Source organism: Empidonax traillii, unplaced genomic scaffold (genome assembly GCF_003031625.1).
Source record: "Empidonax traillii isolate 1590-97213 ecotype Southwest subspecies unplaced genomic scaffold, ASM303162v1 scaffold583:size513456, whole genome shotgun sequence".
In the NCBI taxonomy this organism is placed as follows: Eukaryota; Metazoa; Chordata; class Aves; order Passeriformes; family Tyrannidae; genus Empidonax; species Empidonax traillii.
The window spans coordinates 390,016-408,913 of record NW_020955776.1 but is presented as its reverse complement, the minus strand read 5'-3'; the positions used below and the strand labels follow the sequence as shown (position 1 = coordinate 408,913).

General features: G+C 48.4%; 1 protein-coding gene across 1 annotated transcript in view; it reads left to right on the top strand.

Moving 5' to 3' along the window:
* Positions 1-18,898, top strand: part of HRAS (HRas proto-oncogene, GTPase) — a 41,094-nt gene that overhangs the window by 19,063 nt on the left and 3,133 nt on the right. Inside the window, exons 2-4 of the mRNA XM_027898196.1 lie at positions 11,527-11,680; positions 16,199-16,377; positions 18,635-18,794. Coding sequence (XP_027753997.1) covers positions 11,570-11,680; positions 16,199-16,377; positions 18,635-18,794 — 450 coding nt within the window. The 5' untranslated portion in view covers positions 11,527-11,569. The remainder of the gene's footprint in view (positions 1-11,526; positions 11,681-16,198; positions 16,378-18,634; positions 18,795-18,898) is intronic.

Sequence of the window (18,898 nt, the reverse complement as noted above, 5' to 3'; positions counted from 1 at the left end):
ATACCAACTGTGGGCAAGTGCTGGTCTCTGGCTGACTTTTCCTACTGAAGACATTCTCTCTCTCTAAAGATTTCAAGGTTTTCTTCGTGTTTGCAGCTAGGATGTTGTGTTGAGGTTCCCTTGCACCTCTTTGTCCATTCACTTAATGGACTTTCTGACTCCTTTTCACAGCTAGATGTCTTCTCTGAAGCTCAGGACATGGTGTGCTTCCTATCTGTAGCTCTTTCAAACAAGTGAATCTGGTTCATGTGGCTGGAGGCAGCATTTGCCCATGCTGTCGTGTTGGTCCGGGAGAGGATCAGAACCCTGTGTAGCTCTTTTCTCCATCAACTGTTGATCTGTGTAGAGAAACACCTAAATTGAGTCAAGGAGGTAGGGCAGACAGGGTCTCTGAAGCTTTATGGCGATCTCAATTGCAGTGCCAAAGCCATATCTGGATCTACTTGTTACCTCTACCAGGGTGTCTGAGGGACTGGGTTTCAATTGAGGGATTCTGAGATGATGTGGTTATACCTAACCTTTAGGCATTATCAGAGGGAGCTCAATCACTCTTCTGCTTTCAGAGGCTTTGCTTATTTGTGTTAACCAGCTTGTTGGGCTTCAGTGTTGAGGTAGAGCCACTTCTCACACAGGCTTGGTGTCTTGCATGTCTGTGGTTTCTCTTCAGCCTTAGTTACTCTGCGGATGCTGGCTGTTAGCCCACCCAAATCCTGCATGTTGTCGTCACTCTGGACTCCCAGGGAAGCTCTGGAAGGAAACCCACCCGGCTTCTGCTGATTGTGCAGGTCTGCCAGCAGATGCGGGAGGCTGTGACGGAGGTGGTGGAGTAGGTGTTGTGCTCCTGTTCCCTGCACGCTCAACTGCAGCCATTGATAAGCACAGTCTCGGGACAGAAGCTTGAATGTGGGGCAGCAGAAATCCCCAGCTTTACCGTAAGTTTCCTGTGTGACCGCCAGCGAGTCACTTAATTGTCGTGGGTTCTTCATTGCAGGGTGGAGTTACTATTTCCTTGATCTGCTGCTCTGTGTGTTGCTGAGGGGTGGGATATGTGAGCCTGTGTGAGGGCTACTTAGAGTTGAAGGAGTATGTCTTCTGTGTCCACACTGTGATACTTGCAAGACAGGCAGGATGAGTCCCTGGGCAGCGTCCCTTCCAGATCCAGAAGAGGGGAATTACTTCCTTTTCACCATGGAGAGCTGCAATCTGTACATCTTCAGTCTTTTTTGTAGCAGGTCTATGCTATGACAGGGATGCATTTAAATAACTCACCTACAGCAGCATTGCTTGGGTTTTTAAAATCCAGACTGCTGCAGGGGGACAGGATATGAGCATCATATTAATAAGTGTATTGTGGCTGAGATTTACCACGAGCAGCAAAGTGAGGTTTGGGTAATCCAGGACCCTAACTTTAAATAAAATCTGCTGATCCAAACTTAAATCATTTACCCCTACTTTGGACCTCTCTGTTTCTGTCAGTGTTGCTCAGTATTGCACACACAATGCATTGGTTGGCTCCGCATGGCTACAGACTTGGTCGTGATGAATTTATTTGCCATGGCTGTTGAAGGACTGGTTTGAAGCTCTTCTGTGGACCTCTGTGCCAGCTGCGCTTGCTGCCCCATCGCTCTAGGTTGCAGCTGCCAGGTCCATAAATCAGCAACATGCCCCTGAATATCTGCTGCATAATTGCTGATGCGTATTTGTGTTTGCTACAGCACTGTGTCACCCTGCAAATAATGTATCATGGTGGGAAGGAGAGCAGGGACAGGCTCCCAACAGGTGCCTGCTCACTTCATTTTATCTCCTCTTTTTGCTGCCACCTTGTCTTTGGCTCCAAGATGCCCCCTCACTTGCTTTTCTAATGCATTTTCCCCAGCTGCTTCTGGATTTGCTAAAGTGAGCCCTGCAGGTGGTCTTTTTGCTGTGGTGCCTTCTTCCTCTTCATCTCTGCTCTGCTAATAAATAAGGGCGTGTTCCTGCAAAGGCCCTGCAAGGGCTAAATGAGTGCGAGAGGATGATCGTTATATTTGATCATGTAAATTAAAAGGCTACTAATAAAAGACACTCTGGAAGTATCTGATCTTGGCTGTTCCTTTGAGCTCTGTTTTTGAATGAACTGTTATGAACAGCTCTTTATTGGTGTCCTGTTGGGAATGGAAGTGCAGTAAGGAAATTCAGTCTTTGTCCCTCATCCCAAGGTGGACTGTCCCTCAACCACAACTAGCTTGGAGAGATGATGCTGTTGCATCTGTGCTGCTTTACCCTCTATTTTGAAACATAAGGAAGAAGAAAAATTCTTTCCTGGAAAGAGAAAAAACTTGGAAAAATATGATTAGCAGCCTGTGATATACCACATCGGAGAGAGGATGGATGGGGTTTGACTCTCCTTTTCCCTTTCCAAGATCCTAAGTGCTGTCCAGGGAAACTGGGGAGCCAACTTGAGGACTAACCAAAGCATACCCCAAGGGACAGTTGAGTTCAGCACAGCCAGGGCTGTCTCTCCCTGCAGAGAGGGATCCCTCTCACTCCTACTCTGTGTTTCTTCTAGGGAGACTTGAGCCATTCCCAGAGGATCCTATTTCTCTGTGGAAGCTTGTTAGCCACCTAGGGGGTGAGTGTTGTGGGCAGGAGCAGACTGGGCTCCTGCTGTCCCAAGATACTAATTTATCTGCTTTTCTGCTGCTGGCCAACAGCTTGCACCTTTCCTCACCCAAATTTGATGCTGTTGGCTCATTGGACTTTTCTGCTGCAGCAGCTATAGTATGATAAGACATGTGCTGTATGCACCATTCCATTCCTGGAGACTGGAGCTCACCACTACTCTTGTAAGGTTATTTTGCTCCAAAACCTTGCTTTCTCAAAAGTCTCTTATCCATTAAATGTTTAAATTAAAAAAAAAAAACAACAACAACCTAAAACATTATCAGAATAATTCTTGAAACTTTCCCACTGCAACCACCCTGTTTTCTCCATGTATTTACTGTGAAAATACATGTCTTAGGATTTAAAGCAAGCAGGAAGCTGAACAGCCATACCTATTTCCATTGCTAATTCTTCTCAGCAAAAATGTCTTGGATGCATTTCCTGAAACCAGTTTCCTAATTTTTCCTGGTCAATAGTTGTTTGGGAGGAATAAGGAAGCATGGGGAAGGAGAGGAGAACAGTAATCTCATAAGGGGAGTGCCTTTCCTGACTATGGAGTACTTCTTTTGGTCTGATATGCATCAGTGGTGTTCAGGTTGGGATTGGCCCTTTCCTTAAGTGATGTACAAGGCCACCTTATATCAGTGACTTCCCCCTTTCTTGCAGCTGGGCTTTGAGAGAGGAAAACAGGAGCAATGCTCCCAGCCCTACCTGCTTCTCCTATTGCTTATCTGTGTATTCAGAGCATCTGCCTCTCCGCTGGCTGCCTGTGCCCATGACCCAGTTGTGATTTCATCAGGATAATTGGAGAGCAGGGCCCCTTCTGCAGCACCCTGGGCTTTCCTCTTTGATGTACCCTGCTTCCCCAACTGTCTCTGCCTAGGGAAGCTGGGCTGGGGCTGAGCTGCCAGCTCTGGCAGCCCAACACAAAGACCCAGCAGGAGACCAACGGCTTTGCCATCCAAAACCTTTGCTGGGAGCTTTTTATCTCAGGTGAAGACCCCAGATGGGAAGTCACATTGCCTGAATTTAGTTCCCAGCTTTACCACCCGTTGATGGCTTTGGGCCAGTGCCTTGACTTATTTGCATCCCCTTGCCTGTCTCTACAGCGAGGAGGATGGTGTTTCTGTTCATGCATGGCCACCACCTCCAGCTCTAGCAATGGGTGCTCCATCTCTTGCAGCTTAGTGGTGAGATCTGAATTTGTCCCTTATGCTGTTGCAACAGAGAGCCTGATGGCTGCAACCTGCATGATGACAGGGCTGGCGGGTCATGGGAGAGGCTGTACCTTTCCCTGGAAGCTTGCCTGCAGCTGCTCCTTTCATCACCAAGAGAACCAAGCAGAAGATACCAGGTACCTTGGGAAATCAGCCTGGAGACAGCATCTCATAATTCCACACCATTACTGGGCAGCAGTTTCCCCAAAGCTGTCCCTGGTAGTAGCTGTAATTACATAGATCCACTTACACTGGTGCTGCATACTTATCTGGTCCAAGTTTCTAGTCATTGCACCTTATATCTTGTGGGAAAATCAATACAATTTGGTACTGAGACTAGCAAGCCAAGAGATTGCTCAGAGCCTGGGTTTGTGGTTGTGTACCACGTGTTTTAACAGTTAACAATTACTGTCATCTGTACCGTGGGTCGTGTTTTAAAATTTCCTGGTTACCTGTCCATATCTTTATATGCTCAAGATACATCATGCTGCCTTTCATCCATCCCATTAGTGTTTATAGGTGGGATTTTAATGTAAAGGAAAGTTAAAAGCTGCCTATTCTCTTGAGCTGCACCTTTGCCTCTCTGTTTTACACAATATCATTTGTTTTTCTGACAAAGGCTGGGAGGCCTGGGAGAAGTCTTCTTTCCAGGGCAAGGTAGGAAGCTTCCAGCCCAGGGGGAGAAGTGTCTGCCTCTGAACCACCTGCTTGGCCCAAGGAGGCTGGAGAGGAGATGAAAGCAGAGGAGCCCTGGCAGTTTGCAGCCTTCTGCATCTTGACAGTGAGAGCTTTTCTTTCCCCACACCATTTTCCTACATGTGTTGGTAGATTCAATACTAGATCCTAAGTTCTGACTGCAGGATACGAGCTCATTTTTTATTTAATTGTCCCCTCTTGTCCTGGCTTGCACTGTGGCACGTTCATGCCTTCGTGCATCCATCTTTACCAACTTTCAGACACAGCTCGTCTCCTCTTTCCTTGAGTAGGCTACTCTTGCTCATCTAGAGTCTCAAAAAGTATTTAAGTATTAGATCATAAATCACAGGCATAATTTAAAAACCATCTTTGATTTTTTTCACCTCACATCACTGGCCCTGCCAGATGCAGGCAACTGATGTTTTCAGCAAGTGACTTGGGTGCTAGCACAGGTGGTCTCTCCCATCTGCTTATGATGTTTTTGAAGGGTCTGTATTCAGCAGTGGTGTGGGATGTATCATGTTTTTTTCACCCTTTCCAGGGACTGGCAGCTTTCTCTCTGTGGAAGTTAGCTTGGAAGATTGGTTCTTCTGCAGAGACTATGGTGGGGTGAGCAACTTGTTATCAGGGAGATGGGTAGAGAGGTGATGGTGGGAGGTGAAGATTCCACTATGATTTCCAAGCATAGCCCAGTACTTGCCAGAGTTTCCTGGCACATGCATGATGCTGGAGATGTGGGTATGAGCAGTCCTAATTTATAAGCTCCTGAGATAAGGGGCCTGCTCATCTTTCTTTGGAGTGTAGTGATTTTGCTGACCTCTGTTGGCTGGGGGGAGTGGGGTGGGTGGGCAATTCCTTTATCCAGAGGGAGGCTCTTGGGTAGCTGGTTTGTTCTTTGGGTTTGTTCCATTACTGACTTGTTTAGGTTGTTTGCTGATTTGAGTGGTTTAGGTATAGCTACCTCTACTAGTTGTTTTTCTTGGAATAAGCTGGCAACACAGAACTTTATTAAGCATATTTATTATTTGAGAGGGAAAGCAAGAACAGTGTAGTTGCACTCACTTGCTGCCAATAACCGGTGACTGCACAGCTTTGTCTTTTAGTCAACTATCTGACAGCTGAAGCAGGAGCCGGGGAACAAAGAGGTAGCAGCTCTGGTGAGGATGGTACCATCTTGTTTTCCTTTGTCCTTCCGTATCTTCACAAGCTCTGTGTGGTTGTGTAGTCTCTGGCAGAGGGGTTGTGTTGCCGCAGGTGCTTCAGCTGGAAACTGCGAGGACTGGGCCTGCTGCAGTGACCAGTCCATGCCTGTTCAAGACCTTGTGCAAAGCTGCGACTTACACCTTGCTGCTGGGACATGTTCATGGGTGCTACAGAGAGGCAATCCCTCTCTTCCAGACCTGCCTATGCCTTGAACCTGCCTGCATCTTCCTGCTCTTCTTCCTCACAGATTTCTCCTTGAATGTGCATCTGTATTTTGAGCCTCCTACATTGTCATTCCTTACCTCTTTTCTTTTTTTTTCCTCTGCAGCAATATATTTGTGCTGAGTCTCTTGGGACAGGCTGTCTTCTCCTTCAGATCTTGAAGAGCTAGGAGAGAATAGAAGAAGCCATTCTGTTCCTTTTTAGCTTTTTTTTTTTCCCCTTCTTTTTCCCATAGTAGAAGACATTTATCATCTCCAAGTAATTTCTGCAAAGCAGGGCCAGCATTTGCAACTTTTATTCCCTCTTTGGCATCCTTTGCTCTTTTTTCATCTGTGAGGTGCAGTGTCTGAGTTTGAGGGTACACAGCCAGCAGGCCAACAAGCAGTACAGTGTGTTAGATTTATAGCCCACTTGTTAACTTAAAAAGCAACAAGTAAATTAAAATGAAGCATTGGAAAGGCACATTTGTAAGAGTATCAGCATGCCAGCCTCTCTTCCATAATTTCTGTCAGTCTGGGCAGGCCACTGAGAACATCAGCATTTTGATCCTAGAGTAAAAACAAAAGGTGGTCTTTCAGACCACTGGAGAGGTTCCTTCAGTCCCTCCAGAAGCTGTGTTTTGTGATGCTGATGACAATCTTGTGCATGAGCAAACCAAGGAACCTGGACAGTCACCGGGATGAGCCAACAAGGTTTGCTTTTTCAATGCTCAGAAATCACTGCAGTGGGATTCCTGGCTGGAATTGACTGCTGTGAAAGGCTGAGATGGGTATTGTTCTCCTACAGGATCACAGACCATTTCTGCCTGCAGGGCATCTCTGCTGAAGGGAAATAAAATCAAACGCTGTGGCATTTGGGGTCATAGGGCTCCTCGGTTCCTCTGGATCATGCCTTGGAGGAAAGGGTGCCTGGTCTGAGATGTACCTAAAGAGATTTGCAGAATTAGAACTGATTTCCAATTCCTTTAAATGCAGAGACTCCCAGTGGACAGGTAGAAGGTAAATGTTCAGTAATGAACAGTTGTCAAACTTCTACCATGGCTGGCCTCAGTATGGCTGTGCTGCACAAAAATCTGTCTCTTAGCTTGTTTAGTTGGCTTGGTGTCCATCCTGGGAGAAACACAAGGTGATGGGAGGAAACAAAGGACACGGAGAAAGCTCCTTCTGTTATTCTGTGGAAAGGATGTCAGAGACTCCCTCGTGGTGAACGTGCTGGAAACCCACTGCATATCCCTTTTACTTGACACCTGAGCTTTCGTTGAAGCTGTGGTGGTGTGATGTGATGTACTGATGGGGGTTAAGCCCCTCGAGTTCCTCCTCTTTGGTGAGTAAGTTTCTGGAGGCTTCACAGTCAGGTCCCCCAAACCACCTCTCTCTGCTGGAGAATAGGAGCCATGAAGATTAAGTTGTTTTTTGCAGGACGCAGCTGCATCTCTAGGTAACACCTGTAGCCTTGGTGCCTAGACCTGCTTTAGGTCTTAGCCCAGTGAAAGCTTGTGCCAAGCATCTTGGTCCTTGTTTCTGTGGGCAAGGCCTCCACGCTGCTTCCCAGCACGCGCAGGCAGGGGAGATGATGCGCCTTCTGCCCTCACCCAAAGGTAGGATGCTGGTGTCCACCAGGGCTGGCTGCTTGCTCTTCCCGCTTCCTGCACAAGGCTGGCAGATGTTTCTTGTTTGCTGGAGCTGCGTGGCTCTGGCTACTGGGCTGGGAGCAGCTGCTGCTGCCAGGCGGAAGCACTCGGCGAGTCTTTCCTAGACAGCTTTGAATGGGAGCCAGGAGCCCTCTCGCTACAGGAGAAAATCCACGAGGTCAGGAAACACAGCAGCAGCAGCTCCCGCTCCACACTGGGGCTGTTGGCTTGGCACGCAGATTCCAGCTCTCCTCTTTCCAGACGGTGCTCCTGAGTGGCTCTCCTCCTTGCCATCTCACTCAGCTGTTGCTTGACAGCCCTTTGTGGCTTTCGTGGCGTGCAGTAGTTGAGTACTGCAGAGGTGATAAATTTGGATAGGCAGGGGAAAGACTAGATGGTGACCTGGATCAGACTTTTCAGATCTGCTGAAGAATGGAAGAAGCTGCAGAAGATGGAAGAAGCTCTGTTCCTGCTCTGTGTGGGACTGGGAGGCTGTGCTTTTGTGTTTCCCTCTGTTAGTTTGTGGTCAGCTCTGTGTGGGCTCTGTGTTAGCTGCTGAGCAATAGAAACTGGAAATCCTCACATCAGGAGAAGCTTTCACAACCACCAACAGTCTGTAAACCTCCATCCGGTGAGTCCCCAGCATGAGAACTTGGGGTGTCTGTTACAGTGGCTCTGACAGGAGCCCCACTCTCTCTTCCCTGCTTCTGGTTTTTAGGAAGCCGGAAACATTGTCTTTGGGATGGCTGTTCCATGAGCCAGCCCCTGTGGTGTGGGTGGTGATGTTCATGTGGCATTGAGGAACAGCCACGCCTTTGTTGAAACCGTGTGTACATCCATGAGCAGCCTTGCTCTTCCCATGTTACGGAGTAAAACGCATGATGGGGAGCTGTGAGATGGTGTCGGTAAGGTCGACTTAAGGATCAGATCGGCTGCCTAATCTTAGCAGAGTTTGGCCATATGGAAACTCCTGCTTTCCTCACAGCCTTTGGCCAGGTTGTTTCTTCTGTGGCATTTGCACATGCTCTGATGTGCAGTTGGGTCTGCATGCTGCCTGTGAGGAGCTTGCATTGTGGATCCTTTGGGAAAGGAAGCGAGCTCATCTGAACATTGCTTTTAGCATGTGTTCATTTGGGCAACTCTCATGCCCAGAGCTGTCCATCATTCCCCATGCTCTCACTCTGCATTAGGACATGTTTTGCAGCAATGTATGAAACAGGGGGGTAGGCTGGACTTGCTGTCCTCTGCAAGCTGCAGAATCTCTTCTGTCATTGTTGGGGCAGGAATGGCACGCAGAGCAGTGAAGAGTTAGCTGAGGCAATGGCACCTTCTAGGTATGGTGTGAGCAAACACCAACTGTTGGAGAGTTCTCGTATGTGAATTGTCTGTGTGCTGGCCATGAGTAATGAGTTAGCAATAGCTCCTTTGCCCCCCTCATTTCCCCTGCCTTTTGGGTGGGTGTGGAACAGGAAGATGTGGGTCTGTGTTTCTCTGGAGGAGCCAGATATCAGAGCTCTTGGCTAAGCTGGTGATGTGCAGGGCTTGCTGGTGTGCAGCTGCCCCTCTGCTGCACAGTGCAGCTCAGCTGGGGTCCTAAGCAGGGGAAGACCACCTGGCCCCCACCTCCTGCTGCCATGTGGACCAGAAGGCTGGTGTGGCTGTGTGGGCTAGGGGTCCTCTGAAGGGGTGGGCAGTGCCTTCCTCTGGAGTGGTCTTGAGGGAGGACCTTCTCCTTGAGAACTCATGTCTTCTCCTCCCCATGTTGAGTCAAGGCTTTTCTCCCTGCCTCATAGCAAGTCCTATAGGTCTGGGCAGTTGTGAAGTCCTTCTTGAGCATCATCATGGCAACTGCTTCATCATCAGCATCAGATACAAGGTCCATTGTAGCCACTGTGGGCCTTTATTTACAGCCACCATGTGTTTTGCTGGGGCTTGCAGGTCTCCCTGCTCTGTAATGAAAGATGGGAGCTGGTTGCAGAGTTTTTTCAGACCCTCAAGACCCCTCTGTGTTCAGCTGTGAAGCTGTTCACTGCAGCAGCAATCCCCTCCTGGCCAGCAGTGTTGGTGGAGATGGTCAGTCAGCATTTGCTCTTCAGTCCCCATTTCATCCTGTCACCATCCCTCATGATAACTGTCTCTTCCCAGAGAGATTAGAAGCCTGGTGTGGGCATCTCTCTTGTCCCTGAGAAGCAAAGTATGTGAGAAGGTCATAGATGTGAGGGCGTGCATTAATGGACCAGAGCAATGTGTGCATGGTCAATTAGTGGGATCACTTAGGTTCTTTCCTGTAGTCTTGTTTTCAGTCTGCATCTCTTCCTTGGCTGCCAGAAGAGAGGCAGATCAGACTTTCCTGGGAAGTAGTGGCACTTTTGGGTAGGCACCTAGGCTATGACATTATTTGCACTTCATTTCCCACTTCTCATCACCACTTGCTTTTCCATGATGTTTTACTGCTTCTCCAGCAGTGAAGAGCGGCACAGAAACCAGAGGTCCTGGTTAGCATTAGGGTGGCATCATGTTTGATATTTGGTTGCTCTTTTGCACCCTCTCCTTTGCCCTTCTTTAGGATCCTGAGTGCTGAGAAGGGCATGAGCTCTGTTTGCCTTCCCACTACTGAGACAGCGGCTCAGAAGAGGGCTTTGGGAAGAGGTGTTTGTGTCTGACTGCTCACAGCTCGAGTGGGTGATAGAGCTGTCAGAGTGGTTTAGAGTTGCACTCAGGTGGGGATTGAAGGCAAAAAGTTCTGGCCTCCTTGCCATTAGATTTCTGCTGCGTTAGCATATGCATTAAATGCAGTCTGGGTCTAGAGTGGCCACTGCCGGCACAGTTTGTACCGGCTTCCAGAGTTTTGGGAGCAGGGCTGGTAAGCCTTGGGAGGAGGATGGAGTGATTTAACTGTCTGGGATGGGTGCAAGGAGCGTGTTCTAATCCACATGCAGTAGTGTTGCAGGCAGCACTGAAGGCTGACTGTCACAGGGAACTGAGAGTTTGTCTTCCTGCTACCTGCTGCATTTTGGGTGCCTTCCCCAGAGCTTGCAGATGGCAGCTGAGAATGAGTGTCAGACCCTGGAGAGACTTTCAGAGGGCAGGGCCTGCAGTCCAGGATGGATTTCTATTTAAACCTTTGAGGTTTTGTAATCTTCCTGCGTTAGTTCCTCTTTCTCAGTGGACTCGGAGCAGAAGTTTAAGGGAGGAGTTGGGGGGATGTGAATTTTCTCCTGCTGAAGGGCCGTGGCAAGTACACAGTACTGCAGAAGTGTAGTTTGCTCATCCTGGCCCTAGTCATCATTCTCAGTTAGAGCTTTTCATGGTAGCAGCTCTTTATTCCCTGTTGGGCGTGCCAACTTCATCTCTTGGAAGCAGGAGTGCCCCTTCTGCAGGCTGCCCTCTCTGATGGCCAGCATAGTGGGAGGCACCCTTAGCTGGAGGATGGGCAGAGGCTGTGGATGTGCCACTATCTCAAACCTGCCATGTGGTTTGAGGTTTAATGCAGCCTTGAGGATTAAAGACATGGAGGTAACAGCATATCTGGGTGGGGCTGGACCTTTCTCTCTGCTCTTGTGGGAATTGACATCTCAACCTCATTGGCCAGGGGTTTCAAATCTATCAAATGATTGTCATCTTGAGCTAAGGTAAATCAGGGAAAACACTGAGCACTTCTGCAATACCAGACCTCTTAAATTGATCACTTTAGGTGTTGATTTATGCAGCCTGTACCTCTGTTTTCTCATCAGTAACACTCCCTTACCTCTTGAAGTTTGCTCAGAGAATCTGTGAAGTTTGCATTGAGACTGTCAGGCTGAAGGATTGCAACGTGCCACAGGATAAACATAGTTTTGTATTCAGTTTGATGGATTATTTTGCCCATGTTAAAAGTAACCTCTCCTAACGTGCTGACCATGTTTCTCTTTGCAGGTGGTGGTGCTCCTGGAAGTCCTGAGCTGGGGTCAGCTGGAAGATGACTGAATACAAGCTGGTGGTGGTGGGAGCAGGTGGTGTTGGGAAGAGTGCTTTGACGATACAGCTCATTCAGAACCATTTTGTTGATGAGTATGACCCCACGATAGAGGTAAGTGGCTCTGGGCATGGGGTCTGTCTTGTCTGTGTGTCTTCCTCTTGCTGTTCTCCACCTTGTCTCCAACCCAGAGCATGCTCCGTTTGGTCTCAAGTCTGAACTCGATTAGGAATGTTCCTCTGCTTTGCAGAGCTATTCTGAGTCGCTGTGTGCGTGTTCAGAGGTCACAGTGACCGACTTGTGTCTCCTGCAGAAGGATAGTGATGTCTGCTGAAGAGAGATGACACAGGAGGCAGCAGAAGTAGGCAGAGATGGGCAGATGCTGAGAGGCAGCACAAAAGTCCTCCTTTCTGATGAAATGACAGCATAGGGAGGGATTAAAGATTTGGGATTGAAGAGCCATTTTGTGCCTGTGCTTCCATTTCTCCTCCTGCGAAATCAGAGTAAATACGTTGACTTTTTCTGCAGGATGTTTTGAGATTTACTGATGAAATGGGTTTTATCAGAGTTTGGTTGTATTATGTAAGTCCTGCAATTTGAGTGAGACGTGCCAAACAGCTGAACTGTTGTGGTTCACAGAGTGCTGCTTCTGCTTCATCTCCAGGAGTCAGTGGTTGATGTGTGGGTTTTGCAGTCAGTGTGGATGGTAGCACTGACCTGTCTAGCTCAGCATCCTTCCTGAAGAAGCAGACAGGGACCGTGTGGTCTTCACAGGCTGTATGGGGGTGGGGGGGGTATCTGGTCTCCATTATCCATTACACTTTTTTTTTTTTTTTAACTTTTTAAAAAGATATTCCGTTCTCTTTCTGCTATCACTGTAGCTAGTGACATGCTAATAGCCTTTATATGACTTACACCTTTGCTGGGGGAGATGTGGGTAGCAGCTGCTGCTCTGCAGGAGAAGTCCATCCTGGGAAGGCAAATTGCAGCTCTGTCATGCCTCTTGGACAATGACCTCCCTGTCTGCAGTCCTAAAGGATTCTCTGCCAGATGTGTATAAATACAGCTGTGGTTGCTGCAGTTATTATTATGATAATGGCTAAAGGCTCCAGCTGGGACCAGAAATCTATTCTGGTAGGTGTTGTATGTGTAGTCCCCACCCTAAAGAGCTTACAATTTAAATAAACAAGCAAGACAAGGCTTGGTAGAAAGGCTGAAACAGTCCATCCTATACACGGGAAGAGGAGAAAGCACTTAAAAAGCACATGCTATTACATCATTTGGCCAAGGTCACCTAGAAAGCCTATGGCAGAGACTGGAATTTAATTTAAGGGCTCTGGAGTCTCCTTGCTTATGGATGCAGTTGCCTTGTTCCCCAACTCCTCTCCCCTCATGTGCTCATCTCCAGTAGCATTGTATACTTTTCTTAGAAACCCATACCAGGTTGTTTTCGGCAAAAGAGCTGTTGATGGAGAGCAGCCTCCCTGGGGAAACATCTGCATGGATGAGTCCTTTCTTGGACCTTAGGTAGGCAGAGGCAGCTCTCACTCAGTGATGTGTTGGGTTCTGGCATCCTGTGTTTTGTGTCTCCAGCTGCCTGCCCCTTGTATGTACCCTGCAGGGAATTTTCTCCATGTAAACAGGCAGTGGGGAATGTAAACCTTGCATGGCATTTCCCAGCACACCCTCCTCACCCTACTCACTCCTGCAGTGCCCCAGGAGACGCTGCTTTCTCCTCCCCTGTTCCCTCCAGCCCCATTCTGTTCTCTTCTTCCCAAAGCTCTTTAGCCCTCTCACCACTGGTACTTTTCCACTTGCAGGTTCCACCAGCCCTGATGCCTTTGCAGCTCCCGTGGTTGTACCTCCCTTTCCTTGCTACCCCAACATCTTCTCATTCATTTTAGGAGACTTCTTTTAATTATGCTTCATTTTATGGGGATTGAGGACGCACAGAGAGATACCTGCCAGCCATCCAAATGTGACCAACAAACCACCCTCCTGTGACTAAGCTGCTTTGGATCGTGCCCAGGAGCTGACTATGACTGTTCAGCCGGCTAACAAGCAGCACAGCAATGCTGAAATGAGCAGGATAAAAGGGGGCAAAAAAAGAGTATCCGTGCATGGAGCAAAGGCATTGCCTGTCACCCAAATGGACTGAGCACAGGCTGTGCTGCAGAGGGGGTTGTGAGTGGGTCAAGGTGCACCGAGAAGATGCTCCCCGGGGCAGGAGAGTTTTGTCCCCTGTCTGGGGCAGGGACCCTGACTGGATGCCTACTCCTGACTCCCTGTTGCAAATGTTTGGCTTTGTAACTCAACACTGTCCAACCCACGACAGCACACGCTTGCATGCCTGCTCTGTTACTGCTGAGGAACCTTAAGACCTTTATTTTCTGAACAGGAGGGCCAAAGCTGCAAGGAAGTGTATGCTACTGGCGTTGTCCCATGGTGAATAAGCAGGGATGGAGTAAAGAATTTCACTGTGTTGAGAAATTCTTTGGTTCATCTTCTGGCTTCTAGCCACTGGCTAGTAGTGGGCTTCCCAAACCTCTGCTCATATCCTAACTGTAGCATTTGAAAAGTGGATGTCTTGGCCTGGTCCCCCAGCACACCCGGGATGCTCCCAGCATGAGTCTGAACCCCAGACAGCTGTTGTTTCTGCTGCCTTGCACTTCACAGCTGGGTCTGGCTGCTTTCCCCTCTGCAGGAAGGTAGGGTAGGATATGAGGGGCTGCAGAGAAGCACTGAGGCAGGGTGCTGATGTGGGCTGGTGGCAGCTACCCCTGCAGTGGCAGCCAGGTCACCTAATAGTGTGGCTGAACTGCCATCCTGAGGCGGGATTTGGATGGAGCTGTACACGAAGCAATGATGGGGAGAACTTGTCCCCTTCCTTTGCAGGAAGCAAAGAATCCTCTGCAAGGCACTTAATGCTTTTACCTAGTAAGCAAGCTGGCTGGCCTCATGGGCAGCCTGTTGATGTCCTGAGCTGAGGTGTGGGATCTGTCCTCCATCTGCATGCTGTATGGTTGAGAGACCTCCTGTAGCTGGGGACTTGGCAATTAACTGTGAACACGTGTGCCAAGAGGCTGGTCCTCTGTACGCAAGCCAAGGTGCAGGGGTGGGAGGATGCTTGGCTGGGCAGAGCAGGCACTAGGGTCCCCTTGCACCAAGGAGGCTCCAGATACATTATTGATTAGAAATGGGAGCACATTCCTGCAGGGCAGCCTGCCAGTTGCCTTCAGAGTGGTTGGCTGGAAGCCAGCCCATCACTCGGTGCTTATTCTCGATGGGTCAGCAGTCCACTTTTTGGGAAGGCACAGCTGAGAAGGTCGTGGCAGAGCAGATCTCATCTCTGATTTCACAGCCCTCTCTGCAAGGTGAGGAAAGACTTCAATTAGTCCCAGCAAATGACGTTTAGAAATGACCAAAAGGATGGAAGCTGTGTTGGCCCCATTCCCTTTCTGTGCTGCTGCTGGTCCTGTTGTGACCTTTGCTGTGTCGGCTGTTTGTCTGCAGACCTGCAAAGCTCATCTGATAACATTGTTGTGGTCGTTGGAAGAGCAGCCGACATTTGAATTAATTTTAAACTGCAGCCGTAGCCTCTGCGAGGGGTTGCAAAGCACTGTTGTGGTCATAGCGCTGACTTGCACCTTTTTCATACCTTTCATTTTGGCTTTCTTCTCTTGCTAGGGGTTGAGGATGCTGCACTGTCCACGGGGGATGGCTGTTAGAGAGGGAGGGGCTGCCCCAGCAGCATCTGTGCCGATGAGACTGAGCACAGGGAGAGGCATGGTGGGAAGGAGCAGTTCTTTGAGGAGCCTGCCTTCAAAATGAAACCTTTTGAGGGATGCCCTGGGTGATTTCCAGGCCTCCTCACATCTGTGATAAGTTGTGATTGCCTTTGCTGCAGGGAAAACCCCCAACTTGAAAGGACCTGCCTGGATAGTTCTTGCCTCTCCTGGAGCCCTCTGGGCACAAACTGGTTGTGGGAAACACCCAGCTCACAGAGTGATTTTATTTTTTTTCTCATGTTTAAAGAAGAGGTTTACCATCAAACCTAGTCTGCAACCTTACTGGTGGCGTATTGCCTCCAGTGCCTGATCTGAGATGCATTGGAGGCACTGGATTTCCAGGTCATCTTAAACACATCCTAGTCCTGCAGATCACAGATGGTGGCTGGAAGCCCTGGCTGGCTGGAGCCTCCTCTCCTGAGTGTCCCCTTCCAGCACCCAGGCAGGGTGGCAGCAGAAGGGATTAGTACTGGGACTAAATAATGCTTAGGAAATAGTTGCTGAGGGCTGTGCAGTGTGGTAGAGATTAAGCTGCGCCTGGTCTGCCAGAGGCAGGGCTGGGAATGGGGAGAGCAAGCCAGGAACTGTCTTCTCTGTGGCTCTAAAAGACCAGGAGAAACCTGCTTAGCTACTCCCTTTTTCCTTTGGGTTTTTTTATTATTATTTTTCCTTTTCCTCCTGTTTTTGAAACAAATTGAGTTGTCTCTTTAATGGAAGCTAAACGCAGGCAGAGCGTGACCTGGCATGTTCCCAGGGATGCACTTGCTGCATCCCTTTGTTTAGCCGGACCCAAGCCCTCCCTTAATGCATCCTCGTCCCTTTTTTCCCCTCTCCTGGCCTTCAGGATTCCTACAGAAAGCAAGTAGTCATTGATGGAGAGACCTGCTTGTTAGACATCTTGGACACCGCAGGGCAAGAGGAGTACAGTGCCATGAGAGACCAGTACATGAGAACAGGGGAAGGATTCCTGTGTGTCTTTGCCATCAACAACACCAAGTCCTTTGAAGATATTCACCAGTACAGGTCAGTATCTTTGGAAAGGCCCTTTCCTCTTGCCCCATGCAGAGGGGATGCCTTGCCTCTGCACCCTCCTGCCCACCCTTTTAGATCAGGCCCAGTGGTGGAAGCACTGGCTGCCAGCAAAGACAATTAGCTCAAGTGGCCATTCCCCAGGGAAGAGAGGGAGCAGACGGCTAATGTCAGTGACTCCAATAAAGCCCATCCGAAGGGATTGCATCCGAGGCCTTTGGGGACTCAGTAATGTAATGTTTAAGTGTTTATGGTGACTAAAGAGAGAGCTGATCCTGTATGACCCCCTCCTTTCCCTCCCTAATTAGTGGAATTGCTTTGTTAGAGCAATCGATCTCAGGGACTTCTGCTGGGCCCTGGAGCTGGGAGAGGAGGCTGGGAAGGGCAGGGAGGGCTGCTTGCCCTGCTGTCTGCCGTTGTGATGAGGCTGTGGTCTGCCAGCTGCAACACATGCAGGGAAAAGCAGTCCTGCCGCTTTGGAGCTTGGTTTCAACCAGGGCAAAGACTGAGAGGAGGGGAGTCAGGGCCCCAGTGAGGTGATTTGCCCAAGACAATGTATGGGGAAGCGGCGACAAAGCAGGGACCTCATCCCCACATGGTCCTGCTTTGGCAGCACCCGAGTAACCCATTCTACTTCTCCTTGCTGACATCAGCCTTGCAGAGCTGGAGAGCCAAGAAGGTGATACAAACACGGCAGAAATCTTCCCTGTTTATCCCGATGCTCTGCCTTACGCCTTTTTCTGAGGCTTGGCTGTGATGGGAGGCACTTGCAGAGGATGCAAGAGATGGCTCTGCCTGTCCCTGCTCTGTCCACTGCCCACCAAGGGACTGTGTACCCTAGTCCCCCAACATAAACTGCCGTTCCAATAATCCTGTTGCTCTGAGCACAGGCACAGCCTGCCCTTGCTCCATAGTCCCACGGTGCTGCTCTGAGCTGTCCCAGTCTCAGTGAGCAGGCTGTTCAGTGTAATAGCTGCACAGGTGGACTAATTTGGCTTGTTTTAGCTGAACTGGAGGACAAAGGATGGGATTTTCCTAAAGCACCTGAGGGATTAAGCAACATTCATCCTTGTGCTGGGGCTGGTGCCTGTGAATTGCTTGCAGGATGGCACGATTTCAAGTCATCATGATTGTGATGTAAATCACTGGCTTTCATCTCCTTTAGCCTCTGCTCTTTGTGTTTGCACTTTTAAAGAATATTCCCCAGAGAAATGCTGGCTCTCCCTGGTTAGTAACCATTTGAAGGTATCTCTTTTCAGCTAAGTGTAGCCTGTGCACTAAATTTAGTACTTGCATTTGCTGATCAGGATGTTACATGGAACATTTAAATGGCTTTATGGCATATCATGCATATAGTAAGACTTCGTTTCTATGTTCTACTACATTAAAAAAAAAGATTGATTCTTTTGTGTGCATTACATGTCCAGCTGCCTTTGGATAGAAATTTGCATTAAACTAAAATGCAGAAATTCGCATTTTAAATAATACTATTATTAGTTAAATAAAACCATGTTAAATGTTCTGGATGCATGAGCAAAAAAAAAAAAAAAGCTGAAGTTACATGATTTATTAAGCAAACGAAGTTATTATCTATCAGAAGGGAATTGAATGGATTGTTTGTGGTCATAATGGACTTTAAGTCTTTTAGAAGTGGTACATCTCATCCTCACCCACCTAGTTTTAGATCCAAGCTTGGAATGAAGAAGTGAGCATTACAGTTTTTTTAGTTCCCAATTGGTTTCTCAACTTTGAATGACCTGAACTAAACTGAGAGGGAGCAAGTACTGCCTGTGCATCTGCAGAAAAGGTTACAGCTGCCAAAAGCTGCTTTATCAGCTCAGCAAATTCTGGTTGCAGTTGATTTTTTTTATTGTTTTTATCCCCATTTTGGGGGGGATTACTTGATCTAAAATGTTGGAAATGGCACAGGTAACTGCTTGAGAAATTCATTTTTATTTAGCTTAAACTACCTTAAGGTCACTTCTTAATATAGATTGTCATAATTCAAGTTGTTTTGTAAATAATTGCAGTTAAAGAGCAGAAGCGTGTTTAGTTTTCATTTCCAAAAGTGCCCTAGCTATTTTGCAGTTTATTCACTTGCGTGCCATAGTCATTTACATTTTCCTGAAAGCCCAGCACAAGGCACTTGACAGGAGCGAGGCGTAGCTGTTAATTCTTGACAAAGAAGCTGGTGGGGACTGTTCTGGAGCTGCCTTTTCTCCCTTCACTATGTCACTTCTTCCTGTTTCAGGGAGCAGATCAAGAGGGTGAAGGACTCAGATGATGTTCCTATGGTGCTGGTGGGGAATAAATGTGATCTACCAGCCCGGACAGTGGAGACCCGGCAAGCGCAGGACCTGGCCCGGAGTTACGGGATCCCCTACATAGAAACATCTGCCAAAACCAGACAGGTAGGAGGAGAGTTTTAAACAAAATGTTCTTCTTGTTTTTCTTTTTGCTATTGCTGCTCTGAAATGGCAGGAACAGGCAGACACCAGCTTGCAGACAGATGGGT